At 41.9% G+C, this 15,298-nt stretch overlaps 1 protein-coding gene across 1 annotated transcript in view; it reads right to left on the bottom strand.

Annotated features, from left to right (window-relative positions):
• Window positions 1–8,600: 8,600 nt before the first annotated feature.
• LOC311110561 (inactive tyrosine-protein kinase 7-like) overlaps window positions 8,601–15,298 on the bottom strand; it is a 212,270-nt gene continuing 205,572 nt past the window's right edge. The window contains exons 14-19 of the mRNA XM_084153067.1: window positions 14,675–14,833; window positions 14,171–14,403; window positions 13,713–13,793; window positions 11,685–11,836; window positions 11,308–11,486; window positions 8,601–10,395 (exon numbers count right to left, since the gene is read on the bottom strand). Coding sequence (XP_084009193.1) covers window positions 10,235–10,395; window positions 11,308–11,486; window positions 11,685–11,836; window positions 13,713–13,793; window positions 14,171–14,403; window positions 14,675–14,833 — 965 coding nt within the window. The 3' untranslated portion in view covers window positions 8,601–10,234. The remainder of the gene's footprint in view (window positions 10,396–11,307; window positions 11,487–11,684; window positions 11,837–13,712; window positions 13,794–14,170; window positions 14,404–14,674; window positions 14,834–15,298) is intronic.

Below are 15,298 nucleotides of genomic sequence, written 5' to 3'. Positions count from 1 at the left end.
TAAGGACAACGAACATAATTGCATTTTATCGATGGCAATTTGAATGCACAGAAATATCGTGACGAGATCCTGAGGCCCATTGTCATGCCATTCATCCGCCGCCATCACCAGTGTGTTTCAGCATGTTAATGCACAGTCCCATGTCGCAAGGATCTGTACACAATTCCTGGAAGCTGAAAATGTCCAAGTTTTTTCATGGCCTGCATACTCACCAGCAGTGGCGGCTCCTGAAAAAATTCTCAGGGGGGGCAATTTTTCTGATAATTTAGGTGACCTACACACATTAAAAAATATATATGTCCAGCAACAACATGAAGACAGGGGCAGCATATAAGTCAATACTGATATACACATTACTTGCTTCAAAAAGGCCTCATGGTTGAATTGGAAATATGTGCACCTGAGCATAATTCACAACAAGCAAGCAGGAGCTTTTGATAGAGGCTACTGAAAGTTATTGGTAATAAGAAATTTTTATAGACTTCCATATTCTGCCCTCTTGTATAGATTTGTGAAAATTAACAGTGATAGACATTTTGCCTGAAAACAGAATTTGAAAATAATTTCTAGAAAAGGTAAACACAGCTATCTGTATGGCTTTGTAAAAATGAACAACCATATTCTGGCCAATTGTATAGATTTGTAAATATGAACAACCATATTCTGGCCAATTGTATAGATTTGTAAAAATGAACATGAACAGATTATTTATTATTTTTTACTTTAAAAAAATGAAAAATAACTATTTTAAACAACATCAACTGTGAACTGATTTGGGCGTGTGTGTGTTAAAGAGACAGACAGGGAGGGACAAAGAGAGAGAGAGGCTACATTACTTGTACTGAAACTGTTCTAGCTTGCTGCATGATCAAATTCAGCTGATGCGCATAGCAATGCACGTAATGGGCATTCTTGAAATGCTCACGCACCTTTTGCTGCACACCAGCCTTCTCTCCCCTCATCACACTGGCTCCATCGTAAGCTTGCGCAATGAGTTTGACTTTCTCGTCGTCGGCAAAAAGACCGTTCAGTCTCTCCAAAAGCACACTGGCGATTGAGACTGAGGTTGATTCCGAGATGGGAAGGAACTCAAAAAAGCGCTCCTGCACTTTGTGGTTGCTATCTATGTACCTCAGCACAAGCACCAGCTGTGTCTGTGTAGAAACGTCCGTGGTCTCGTCAGCTTGGATAGCTACGAAGTTCGCCGACTTCACCTCCTCCACAATATGTTCCCTCATGACCGCTAGCATACACTCCAGTAGCTCGTTTTGAATGGTCTTTGATGTGCCCTTGAAAACTTTAGCATTTTTAAGATGGTCATCAAACACCTCATCTAATTGTGCCACAAAGTTGACAAGTCCAAGAAAAATACCAGGGTTGGTGGAGCCCTCAGTTTCATCTTTGCCTCGCAAAGCTAGCCATCTTGACAGTAGTACGTGAATTGATTGACGCTGCTACCCGCTCTTTTCTTAGTTATGTTCATGGTTACTTATGTTACGTATGACGAAAGCGCGTAAGTGCAAGCCCTCCCGGAACCCATAGAGATTGTATTGAAAGCTCTGATATTTGAAAAAAAAAAGATTTTACATGAGAGTCTATGAGAGACTCCTGGGCGATTTTCAACCTGACTGAAATCGCCCCAAACGGGGCGGGGCCATTTGAAGCACGACTTTAGCCTGATTGGACATTTAGTGGCAGATCAGACGTCTAGATTAGAACACTGATAACTACTGTTGCCGTGATATAATTGATTATAAAAAAAATCCCTTCCTTTTCCCGTTTGGCAGTGCGTCGCCCATATCGCCCTAATGAACACACCGCCCCTGCTCACCAGACATGTCACCCATTGAGCATGTTTGGGATGCTCTGCATTGACGTGTCCGACAGCGTGTTCCAGTTCCCGCATATATCCAGCAAATTTGCACAGCCATTGAAGAGGAGTGGGACATCATTCCACAGGCCACAACTCTATGCGAAGGAGATGTGTCATGCTGCATGAGGCAAATGGTGGTCACACCAGGTACTGACTGGTTTTCTGATCCACGCCCCTATCTTTAAAAAAAAAGGTATCTGTGACCAACAGATGCATATCTGTATTCCCAGTCATGTGAAATCCATAGATTAGGGCCAAATGAATTTATTTGAATTGACTGATTTCCTTATATGAACTGTAACTCAGTCAAATCTGTAAAAATGTTGCATTTATATTTTTGTTCAGTGTACATTGATATTGATTACGGCATTGTTGGGTGTAGAGCTTGCAAGAAAGGCATTTCACTGTACCTGTGCACATGACCTTGAAACTTGAAGTATATATGGTTATGCTAATGTTAGCTAGCTAGCTAACCAAACAAGAATGTTTACAATGCCATGGCTGAATACCTCTTGATTCAAATCTAATTTCCCACAATGATTTTAATCCGAACAGGGAATCCATTACATTTAGCTACTGTTTTTGTTGTAGCTGTATGATATTTTACATAAACTCAGGCCTGGCTGATCTGTTGTTAGTTCAAGTACTTAGTTCAACTGTCGTACCCCATCAGATCCCAAAATATAAGCTTGATTTATCCCAGTGTGTGTAAACAAAGTAAATGTAAACAAACACTGTAGAGCCTCAAAACATGGTTAACATCAGTCATTGCACCTCTGTCTATTTATTTGAGAGTGGTTACAGTTTCTCTGCCCCATCCCTCAGCTTTTTACCGAAACAGGGGCAGGTAGGACGCTTTGTTATTGTTTCAACTGCTGATTGCCGCTTTAATTAGGGTCAAATTTGAACAGTTTCTAAAAATGAGATTAATCGAGTTAATCGCACAGAAAACTATGCGATGAACTCAATACTTTTTTTAATCGTTTGACAGTCCAATGTTAAACACTTAGTAATAAAAGGTTATAACGTTATATCAGAGGTAATTAACACATCTCCTTACATAAATCACTTTCCATCAAGGGCCATGGACTACAAGCCATCAGTTGTTTATTGTAGACTATACCAAATCAAATCAACGTTTTTTGTCACATGACAGAATACAACGGGTGTAAACCATACAGTGAAATGCTAACAAGCTCTTTCTCAACAATGCAGAGTTCAATATCAGAAGTACGAAATAGAAAAGGATCTTTAAAAAGGCACAGAAACAACACTATAATATAATAATAATATGCCATTTAGCAGACGCTTTTATCCAAAGCGACTTACAGTCGTGCGTGCATAAATTTTTGTGTATGGGTGGTCCCGGGGATCGAACCCACTACCTTGGCGTTACAAGCGCCGTGCTCTACCAGCTGAGCTACAGAGGACCACACTAGGTCAGATAAAGATTTTTAAAAAACATGAGAAATAAAACACACCAAATGTAAGCTATGCCTTCAAAAAGTATTCACACCCCTTGACTTTTTCCACATTTGGTGTGTTACAGCCTGAATTAAAAATTTATTAAATTGAGATTTTTTTGGCACTGGCCTAGACACAATACCCCATAATGTCGAAGTGGAATTATGTTTTTTGTATATCAAAAAATAAAAAGCTGAAATGTCTTGAGTCAATAAGTATTCAACCCCTTTGTTATGGCAAGCCTAAATAAGTTCAGGAGTAAACATTTGCTTAACAAGTCACATAATAAGTTGCGTGGACTCTGTGTGCAGTAAAAGTGTATAACATGATTTTTGAATGACTGCCTCATCTCTGTACCCCAGAAATACACTCTTAGAAAAAAAGGTGCTATCTAGAACCTAAAAGGGTTCTTCGGCTGTTCCCATAGGATAACCCTTTAAATAACACTTTTTGGTTCCAGGTAAAACCCTTTTGGTTCCAGATAGAATCCTATCGGCTTCCATGTAGAACCCTTTCCCAAGAGGGTTCTACATGGAATCCAAAAGAGTTCTACCTGGAACCAAAAAAGGTTATCCTATGGGAACTGCCGAAGAACCCTTTTAGAACCCTTTTTTCTAAGAGTGTACAATTATCTGTAAGGTCCCTCAGTCGAGCAGTGAATTTCAAACACAGATTCAACCACAAAGACCAGGGAGGTTTTCCAGTGCCTCTCAAAGAAGGGCACATATTGGTAGTTGTAATACATTACTTTTATTTTTTAAGCAGACAATGAATATCCCTTTGAGCATGGTGAAGTTATTAATGACACTTTTGATGGTGTATCAATACACCCAGTCACTACAAAGATACAGACGTCCTTCCGAACTCAGTTGCCAGAGAGGAAGGAAACCACTCAGAGATTTCACCATGAGGCAAATGGTGACTTTAAAACAGTTACAGAGTTTAATGGCTGTATTGGAGAAAACTGAGGATGGATCAACAACATTGAAGTTACTCCACAATACATACCTAATTGACAGAGTGAAAAGAATGAAGCCTGTACATAATACAAATATTCCAAAACAGGCACTAAAGTAATACTGCAAAAAATGTGGCAAAGCAATTCACTTTTTGTCCTGAATACAAAGTGTTATGTTTGGGGCAAATCCAATAGAACACATTACTGAGTACCACATTACTCTCCATATTTTCAAGTATAGTGGTGGTTGCATCATGTTATGGATATGCTCGTAATCGTTAAGGACTGGGGAGTTTTCAGGATAAAAAAGAAACGTAATGGAGCTAAGCACAGGCAAAATCCTAGAGGAAAATCTGGTTCAGTCTGCTTTCCAACAGACACTGGGAGATGAATTCACCTTTCAGCAGGACGATAACCTAAAACACAAGGCCAAATCTACACTGGAGTTGCTTACCAAGACGACAGTGAATGTTCCTGAGTGGCCAAGCTAAAGTTTAAACTTAAATCTGCTTGAAAATCTATAGCAAGACCTGAAAATGGTTGTCTAGCAATGATCAGCAACCAATTTGACAGAGCTTGAAGAATTTTGAAAATATAAATGGGAAAATGTTGCACAATCCAGATGTGGAAAGCTCTTAGAAATTTACCCAGAAACACTCACAGCGGTAATTGCTGCCAAAAGTGCTTCTACAAAGTATTGACTCAGGGGTGTGAATACTTATGTTAATGAGATATTTGTGCAGGTAAGTTGAGGTAATATATACATGTACAGTGGGGAAAAAAAGTATTTAGTCAGCCATCAATTGTGCAAGTTCTCCCACTTAAAAAGATGAGAGAGGCCTGTAATTTTCATCATAGGTACACGTCAACTATGACAGACAAAATGAGGAAAAAAAATCCAGAAAATCACATTGTAGGATTTTTAATGAATTTATTTGCAAATTATGGTGGAAAATAAATATTTGGTCAATAACAAAAGTTTCTCAATACTTTGTTATATACCCTTTGTTGGCAATGACACAGGTCAAACGTTTTCTGTAAGTCTTCACAAGGTTTTCACACACTGTTGCTGGTATTTTGGCCCATTCCTCCATGCAGATCTCTAGAGCAGTGATGTTTTGGGGCTGTCGCTGGGCAACACGGACTTTCAACTCCCTCCAAAGATTTTCTATAGGGTTGAGATCTGGAGACTGGCTAGGCCACTCCAGGACCTTGAAATGCTTCTTACGAAGCCACTCCTTTGTTGCCCGGGCGGTGTGTTTGGGATCATTGTCATGCTGAAAGACCCAGCCACGTTTCATCTTCAATGCCCTTGCTGATGGAAGGAGGTTTTCACTCAAAATCTCACGATACATGGCCCCATTCATTCTTTCCTTTACACGGATCAGTCGTCCTGGTCCCTTTGCAGAAAAACAGCCCCAAAGCATGATGTTTCCACCCCCATGCTTCACAGTAGGTATGGTGTTCTTTGGATGCAACTCAGCATTTTTTGTCCTCCAAACATGACGAGTTTAGTTTTTACCCAAAAGTTATATTTTGGTTTCATCTGACCATATGATATTCTCCCAATTCTCTTCTGGATCATCCAAATGCACTCTAGCAAACTTCAGACGGGCCTGGACATGTACTGGCTTAAGCAGGGGGACACGTCTGGCACTGCAGGATTTGAGTCCCTGGCGGCGTAGTGTGTTACTGATGGTAGGCTTTGTTACTTTGGTCCCAGCTCTCTGCAGGTCATTCACTAGGTCCCCCCGTGTGGTTCTGGGATTTTTGCTCACCGTTCTTGTGATAATTTTGACCCCACGGGGTGAGATCTTGCGTGGAGCCCCAGATCGAGGGAGATTATCAGTGGTCTTGTATGTCTTCCATTTCCTAATAATTGCTCCCACAGTTGATTTCTTCAAACCAAGCTGCTTACCTATTGCAGATTCAGTCTTCCCAGCCTGGTGCAGGTCTACAATGTTGTTTCTGGTGTCCTTTGACAGCTCTTTGGTCTTGGCCATAGTGGAGTTTGGAGTGTGACTGTTTGAGGTTGTGGACAGGTGTCTTTTATACTGATAACAAGTTCAAACAGGTGCCATTAATACAGGTAACGAGTGGAGGACAGAGGAGCCTCTTAAAGAAGTTACAGGTCTGTGAGAGCCAGAAATCTTGCTTGTTTGTAGGTCACAAATACCGTAATTTTCGGACTATAAGCCGCGCCTTTTTTCCCATTTTTCGACCCTGCGGCTTATATAACGGTGCGGCTAATCTATGGATTTTTACAGCTAACGGCCACTAGAAGACCTCCTAAATCTATGGATTTTACAGGTTACAGTCCACCAACTTTAACTCTATGGGCTCTATGACCGGTCCGCGCCCCCCACCTTTAAGCGGCGGGCTCCAGCAGGAAAAGCTGGAGGCCGGAAAAGAGTGAGACATGTAGCGCGCAAAAGTGGAACCGAGAGTGGTACGAGAGACAGAACGAGAGCAAGACAGACAGACATTACGAGAGCGAGACAGTTTGTCTCTTTCCCGACAATCCCCTCTGTGCACGAACCCTTAAATATGGTAATTAAACATTACAAACACCTGCGGCTTATAGTCCAGTGCGGCTTATATATGTACACATCATTCAATATCATTCAATTTAGCTGCTGCGGCTTATACTCCGGTGCGCCTTATAGTGCTGAAAATACGGTACTTATTTTCCACCATAATTTGCAAATAAATTCATTAAAAATCCTACAATGTGATTTTCTGCAAAACATTTTCTCAATTTGTCTGTCATAGTTGACGTGTACCTATGATGAAAATTACAGGCCTCTCTCATCTTTTTAAGTGGGAGAACTTACACAATTGGTGGCTGACTAAATACTTTTTTTCCCCACTGTAGGTAGGGATAAAAATGACTAGAATTGACTAGGCAACAGGATAAATAATAATAAAAAGTAGCAGCATCATATATGGTGAAAGTGTGTGTGCTTGTGTGATAGTGTGTGTAGTTGTGTGTGGAGTCGGTATGTGTGCATTATGTGTGTGTGTGTGTGAGAGAGAGTATTAGTGTAAGTATGTGTGAGTGTTTGGATAGAGGATAGATGGGGGTGAGCAGCCATCAGTTAGCTGTTCAACAGTCTTATTGCTTGTAGATAGAAGCTGTCTCTGAGCCTGTTGGCCCGGAACCTGATGCTCCGGTACCATTTGCCAGACTGTAGTGGATAGAACAGTCCCGAGCTTGGACAGTCCTGTGCTTGGTGACGAGTTTGGAGGGGATTATGGTGTTAAACGCTGAGCTGTAGTCAATGAACAGCATTCTCACATAGGTATTCCTCTTGTCCAGGTGGGAGAGAGCAGTGTGAAGTGCAATTGAGATTGTGTTATCAGGCCAATCAAGGGTCAATATCATCATTTATGATAAGCAGTAGGTCTATGTGAACAGCCCCAGAGTCTCATGCCACACAGGGCTACATGATGATGAGTCACATAGTGAAGATCCCTCTGTGAAAGAGAAAATGAACCAAGAGAGGTAGAAGAGAGCGGTAACGGAAAGGCCACATTTGCATGTGAAAACGCCCACACCCTCTCCTCTCTATCCACACAATGGTCTCTATCAGCACAATGATGAGATGATTCACGGGGGGAAGCTTTAAGATTACTTTGTGAGTGGATGTGGGTAAGCCTAGATGTCATTTGAAAATGGTCTACTCTTCAGCTGAAAATTAAACTCAGCTACATCAAAGACTTTATAAAAATGTACACCCACGACAGTTGTGGCACAACTGATATTTTTGCGACACCGTGAAGAGTTTGTCTGCACAAAATGTTTTACACAACCATTGTGTGGCGTCTCCACAACGCTTGTGTAATAGTGTTTGTGCAGAAGAACTCTGTTGTATCACGTACATGCAAAATGCGTCGTACATCAGTTGTACAACTTGAGTGTGTACGGAGCCAATCAGAGTGAGTTCTATGTAACACAGCAGTCAAAACTGTTCGCTGCTCTGGCACCCCAATGGTGGAACAAGCTCCCTCACGACGCCAGGACAGCGGAGTCACTCACCACCTTCCGGAGACACTTGAAACCCCACCTCTAAGGAATACCTGGGATAGGATAAAGTAATCATTCTACCCCCCCTTACCCCACCCCAAAGAAAGAAAAACAAACAAAAAACAAAACAAACAAACAAAAAATATTGTAAAGTGGTTATCCCACTGTCTATAAGGTGAATGCACCAATTTGTAAGTCGCTCTGGATAAGAGCGTCTGCTAAATGACGTAAATGTAAAAAAATGTAACAGCAATTAGACAGACGAGACACCTTAGTTTAAAAAAACGTGATCCTTTATTGAGAGCAGCTTGTATACATTGAGGTTACTGTGACCATTAGCTGAAGCTGATTAAAAAAGAGGCCTAGGTGTGAGCGCCTAGCATTCAATAACACAAAAAACAGTTTCGCACTAAAAACAATATATAAAAAACAAAAAAGGCCATTGCATTTTGATTAGATATTGTGAAAAAGGAAAGTGGAAAAACAGCTAATAATCCTTCATTTACCAGGCACTTCAGAGTCCCTTGAAGAGCATTGGTGACTCTCTCTCTCATCCATCTTTGCTCTTGGTAATAACAAATATATTACCAAACTGACTGCATTACTGAGATGTATCATAAGAGACTGAATACATATGCAACTGCATTAAGTGATTAAAGTACCTTTTTATGAAGAAAAATAAAAAGGTAAAAAAGACGGGACCTTCATAATAAATAAACAGGTTCCCGTAGGTACATCCTTTTACAATATAATAGTAATAAAAAGGGATATTTTTAAGTGAAGTTAGTGCATGGTTTCTACATTATGTACACATTGTCTTGTGGGATGGTCCACATTACAACATTGCACAAAATCATTGGACCAGCTAGAAAGAAAGGGGAATTGTGATTGGACCTCTGAAAAGACAGCATCGCAGGCCATTTAATAATGACAGACTGCAAAAGTGATAACATGGTTATACATCTAATATGTGGTCTATTATATGGTAATCCCATCAATGATGGTCACCATCGAGCACCTTAGAGTTCAAATGATACTCGTAACACACTCATAAGAGATTAAAAAGTGCACAAAAAAAAAAAAAAAAAAATCACTCACTCGAGATATTCCATGGCTATAAATTTGATAGTACATTTGTTCCTGTAAAGTTAATAATTCACACAGACAAGTCAATCCACTGAGTTCCCCAGACACAATGAGTAACAGACTTTCAAGTTTAAACTTTATAGTAAAAACCTCATGCGAAACCTTGTCCATTGGTGCTTATACTCAGATCTTGCCTCCAATAGATATCAGAACAACAGCTCAGCCAACAGCATCAGTGGCACACATTAGAGGCTGCAAATTCCAAGTCTGAAACACACTAGATACAGCTTTCAGGTGGTGAGTCCAGTCCAGCACATACACAAAGGTCCCCCTGATTGATAAAAATATCTTAGGTTCTCCTCCTGGATTGGTTGGGGGGGGACTTTAGAGTTGGTAGATTGAGGTTCAGGTAGGCAAGGAGAGGCATTTTAGTTTTTATGGTTCCTGTGCTGCAGGGTCAAAAAAGAGAGGGAGAGCGTCTCTGGGACAAACCAGCCCTGAGAGACCCATGCCAGGCATGGGCCCACTGGAACCACATGGGCCAAGAGGGACAGCGTCAGCTGGTATGCCTTCCATGCTGCGATTAAGGCAAACGTAAACTCCTGGCACTCGTGTCCTCCACACATGAAACCATCTACACAACGGTATGTATCCAATCCATTGGTATAACAAAAGTGTTCTCTTCTTCTTCTTGTCCAAACTCCTGGTCCCTCCCTGGTCCCTGAAATGTGTGCGACTCAGAATCCAGAATTTCTGTGTTTATTTTTTGGGGGGTGCGGGGGGAGATGTCACCCTTTGGGGTGGGGTGGGTTCAGTTGTCCTCCTCTCAGACATTGCTGTCAGAGGACAGATCCCCCAGGGCATTGACAACCTCGCTGAAGGAGGGACGCTCTTTGAGACTGGGGGCCCAGCAGCGGCACATGAGCTTGTAGACTTTGGAGGGGCAGCCGTCGGGCACGGGCAGCTTCATCTTGCCTGCCTGCAGACCTGGGGAGAGAAGAGTGGAGCAGAGAAACAGGGGAGGTTAGACTTGGGAGAGAGAACATACAGGTCAAGGTGATTTGACTCATTCACTCCATTCTTATGGAACAATGAGTGAAATCATCATAAGAATGGTGTGAAGTTGTTTCTGATAGGGGATTCATAAAAATGATTGGGTAGATTGCCTGCCCTCAGCTTGATAATAACATGATGATACTGTATGTGCCACTTTCTTTGTCAAGGTGACCTACAGTACAGTGTATCTCAATACAATGTCAACCAAATACAAGTTGTTCCCCTAACAGAACCATGATTCATCACAGTTCTGAGACTGAGAATAGCCACTTGAGAATAGCTTGAAGCTACTCCAAGAATAGGACAGAGTGGCCGTGTCCGAAATCTATCTTGCCTGCTACTACCTAAAACTGCATACTATTTAGAATGTACTGTTTAGTAAAAACGTATGTAATAAAAAACTATCAACATACTAGGCGTGTCCATACTGAGAATGCATCATCTAATGCACAATTGTGTTGTTTCCCTCCATTTGTCCATTTTGGTACAGCGCATCACCTTATCTGATTATAGGCTGTTGTCAAACACATGTGGGTCTGGAAAGACAATTCTCTTCCTCAATAGTGTGCAGCGAATTCATGATAGATGAAAAGCCCAAATGAGTATGACATCCTGGCATTTAAAGCATACTACATTTTTTAAATTTTCACATACTATAAAACATTCTATTTTCTCATACCCAATCAGCCTACTATTTAAAACGCAAGTATGGGTACTCGGACAGGCCCAGTACTCTTTGCAGGACTGATATCTGAACAGTGATTGCTCAGCCATTGGAGCACACAGATTGGTGGGCACCAAGTACATTTCTATTGTTCTACATTTCTATTGATTTATACTGACCTTCCAGCACCTCGTCATCACTGAGTTTGGTGTATGGCAGTTCCCCGTGACTGAACACCTCCCACATGAGCACCCCGAAGGCCCAGACATCTGACTTGGTGGAGAAGTCATCCTCAAACACAGACTCAGCCGGGAGCCAACGCAGGGGGATCCACACCTGCCGGTAGTGGTAGTACTCACTGCAGACAGACAGACAGACAGAGAGAGAGAGACAGACAAATGTCAATATAGCTTAATTATGTGCATGATAACGTGTTACTATTTTTGTCTTGACTTTACACTTAACAATGGCTGCATAGATCATCCTAGTACACTTTTGCTATACTTTCTTCTCACATGATAGACCGTAACTACACATGGCAGGCCCCATCTCTTACCTGTTGTAAACATCCTTGCTGAGGCTGGGAGCTGAGATTTTGACGCTGCGTTGGCCACTGATCAGGCAGTTACGGGCGGCCAGGTCCTTGTGGACGAAGCGGTGATTGGACATGTGCTCCATCCCATGAGCCACCTGGGCACAGATGGATATCTGGGTAGATGATGAGGGAGAGAGAGAGAGAGAGAGGGCATTAGCATATACAGTTGAAGTCGGAAGTTTACATACACCTTAGCCAAATACATTTAAACTCAGTTCTTCACAATTCCTGACATTTAATCCTAGTAAAAATTCCCTGTCTTAGGTCAGTTAGGATCACCACTTCATTTTAAGAATGTGAAATGTCAGAATAATAGTAGAGAGAATGATTTATTTCAGCTTTTATTTCTTTCATCACAATCCCAGTAGGTCAGAAGTTTGGTAGCATAGTATTTGGTAGCATAGCCTTTAAATTGTTTAACTTGGGTCAAACGTGTCGGGTAGCCTTCCACAAGCTTCCCACAATAAGTTGGGTGAATTTTGTCCCATTCCTCCTGACAGAGCTGGTGTAACTGAGTCAAGTTTGTAGGCCTCCTTGCTCGCACACGCCTTTTCAGTTCTGCCCACAACTTTTCAATAGGATTGAGGTCAGGGCTTTGTGATGGCAACTCCAATACCTTGACTTTGTTGTCCTTAAGCCATTTTGCCACAACTTTGGATGTATGCTTGGGGTCATTGTCTATTTGGAAGACCCATTTGCGACCAACCTTTAACTTCCTGTCTTGCTTCAATATATCCACATAATTTTCCTTCCTCATGATGCCATCTATTTTGTTAAGTGCACCAGTCCCTTCTGCAGCAAAGCACCCCCACAGCATGATGCTCCCACCCCCGTGCTTCACGGTTGGGATGGTGTTCTTCGGCTTGCAAGCATCCCCCTTTTTCCTCCAAACATAACGATGGTCATTATGGCCAAACAGTTCTATTTTTGTTTCATCAGACCAGAGGACATTTCTCCAAAAAGTACGATCTTTGTCCCAATGTCTGGCATTTTATGGCGGTTTTGGAGCAGTGGCTTCTTCCTTGCTGAGCGGCCTTTCAGGTTATGTCGATATAGGACTTGTTTTACTGTGGATATAGATACTTTTGTACCTGTTTCCTCCAGCATCTTCACAAGGTCCTTTGCTGTTGTTCTGGGATTGATTTGCACTTTTCGCACCAAAGTACATTCATCTCTAGGAGACAGAACGCGTCTCCTTCCTGAGCGGTATGACGGCTGCGTGGTCCCATGGTGTTTATACTTGCGTACTATTGTTTGTACAGATGAACGTGGTACCTTCAGGTGTTTGGAAATTGCTCCCAATGATGAACCAGACTTGTGGAGGTCTACAAAATATTTTCTGAGGTCTTGGCTGATTTTCCCATGATGTCAAGCAAAGAGGCACTGAGGTTGTAGGTAGGCCTTTAAATACATCCTCAGGTACACCTCCAATTGACTCAAATGATTTCAATTAGCCTATCAGAAGCTTCTAAAGCCAAGACTTTTCTGGAATTTTCCAAGCTGTTTAAAGGCACAGTCAACTTAGTGTATGTAAACTTCTGACCCACTGGAATTGCAATACAGTTAATTATAAGTTAAATAATCTGTCTGTAAACAATTGTTGGAAAAATTACTTGTGTCATGCACAAAGTAGATGTCCTAACCGAGTTGCCAAAACTATAGTTTGTTAACAAGAAATGTGTGGCGCGGTTGAAAAACGAGTTTTAATGACTCCAACCTAAGTGTATGTAAACTTCCGACTTCAACTGTAATACAAAGCTGCTTAACACGGGATAGCATGAATCAAGCAGGTTTAACATAGTAGGGTTTTATAAAGTTGTCAAAAATATTTTGAAAAAAGGACTAGTTTGCATCAAAATGCAGACACCTGTGTGCCATCTAGCAGGATCATAACGTTTCCATTAAAGGGGGCATAATGGCATGTGTCGTGTGCTTGTTTTTCAAATGAAATAAGCAAATTACATCCAACATGTAGTGAACGCTACTTACTTTGGTCTTGGTGGCGATAGGTTGGGAGTTGCTTTTCTCATCTTTGCTTTTGGAGATTCTCAAGAACTGTTTCAGATCTCCCTATTTCCAAGGAAACAGAAAGAGATATAAATAAAGAATCAAAGGTCAAAAACATGTTCACTTTGTAAATGTAGGAAGTATAACGATAAAAAGAACACACATGGAGGCATGTACCAAGGTTAGTTGCGTGATCTATTAGAGTACTCAAATTTAAACTGCATAACTTCATAAACCTTGCATAGACAATTGCTATAGTCTATATGAATATAAAGCATGGATAAGAGTATGTTACACTATGCTATATGGGTATGTAATTGTTCAGCATCTATCATGTAGTGTGTGTGTGTTAATTCGCTTGTATGTATGTGTGTGCGCTCGCTCATGTGTGCATCTATGTGTGTGTGCGTCTTTGTGCGCACATGTATGTGTGTGTTTACCAGGTCGTAATACTCCAGGATCATATAGTGGGGCTCGGCCTCCCTACACAGTCCCAGCAGTCGCACCACGTTGCCGTGGCTCAGCTTGGAGAACATGTCGGCCTCACGGCGGAAATCCAGCTGTAGCTGCTCGTCTCTGCTCTGTAGGCTCTTCACCAGCACCACCGTCTCCTCCTCGCCCTCCTCGATGCCCTTCGCCTTGGCCAGCAGCACCTCGCCAAACTCCCCCTTCCCTACACCCAGGCAGGCGCAGGCAGGAAGACAGACGGACAGACAGGTAGGCACGCACGCACGCAGGCACACACACACACAGGTCAGAGATTAGATATGCCAACATTCTCTTCCAGGGTTAGGATTTAAGACAAACCTGGTAAATAGAGGTGAAATTAAGTAAGTGAATGAAAATGTGTTCCAAGCGTTTACTCCAGCTATTGCTGTACAGTGCACAGCTGTACGGCACGTTCTCAATTAGACTCACTCCTCAAACCGGTGTGACCATCTTACCCAGTGTAGTGATGGTGTGTAGGTCTGCCCGGGGGAAATGAAGCTTTTCGTTGGCACTGCTATGGCGTTTCTCTGCTGCTGCTGTGGTGCCCACGCTGGTCAAGGCCACCTCTTCCTGGATTTCAGCTGTGGTGTGGCCATTCTGCTGTACAGCCCCTCCTGGTGGACAGCAACCACATTACACAATGTGCATGTTTGAGATTGACTGCACAGAATCACTGATGTACAAATCACCTTGCATCCCAAATAACTACTCATTATGTGGTCAAGATAAGCGATTCTGCACCTCGCCTTGGTCAAAATAATCCCCTGAAACACACCGAATGTGTCATGTGATGTGAAATCCACCAGGAAATGTGGAGACAGTAATATGGGCAGATATTGCCCAACACAATTCAAACATACTCCAGTTTGATGATTAGAAATATTTCATAACCATTTTATAATAATGCAAATATTTTGAAATCAGAAAGAAAAGTTATTTGAGTGTGTAGGCCTATAACCCCATAGGCCTATAACCCCATACTTTGAGCGCTGAGCACTTCAGGGCCAGTTGTACAGATGAAAGGGAACAAGTGGAGCCATTATATGTGGATTAACTTCAAAAAGATAAGTATTTAGTTT

Source organism: Coregonus lavaretus (assembly GCF_964263955.1).
Source record: "Coregonus lavaretus genome assembly, chromosome: 36".
In the NCBI taxonomy this organism is placed as follows: Eukaryota; Metazoa; Chordata; class Actinopteri; order Salmoniformes; family Salmonidae; genus Coregonus; species Coregonus lavaretus.
The sequence above is the reverse complement of the archived record's forward strand: the minus strand, read 5'-3'. Positions and strand labels throughout refer to the sequence as shown.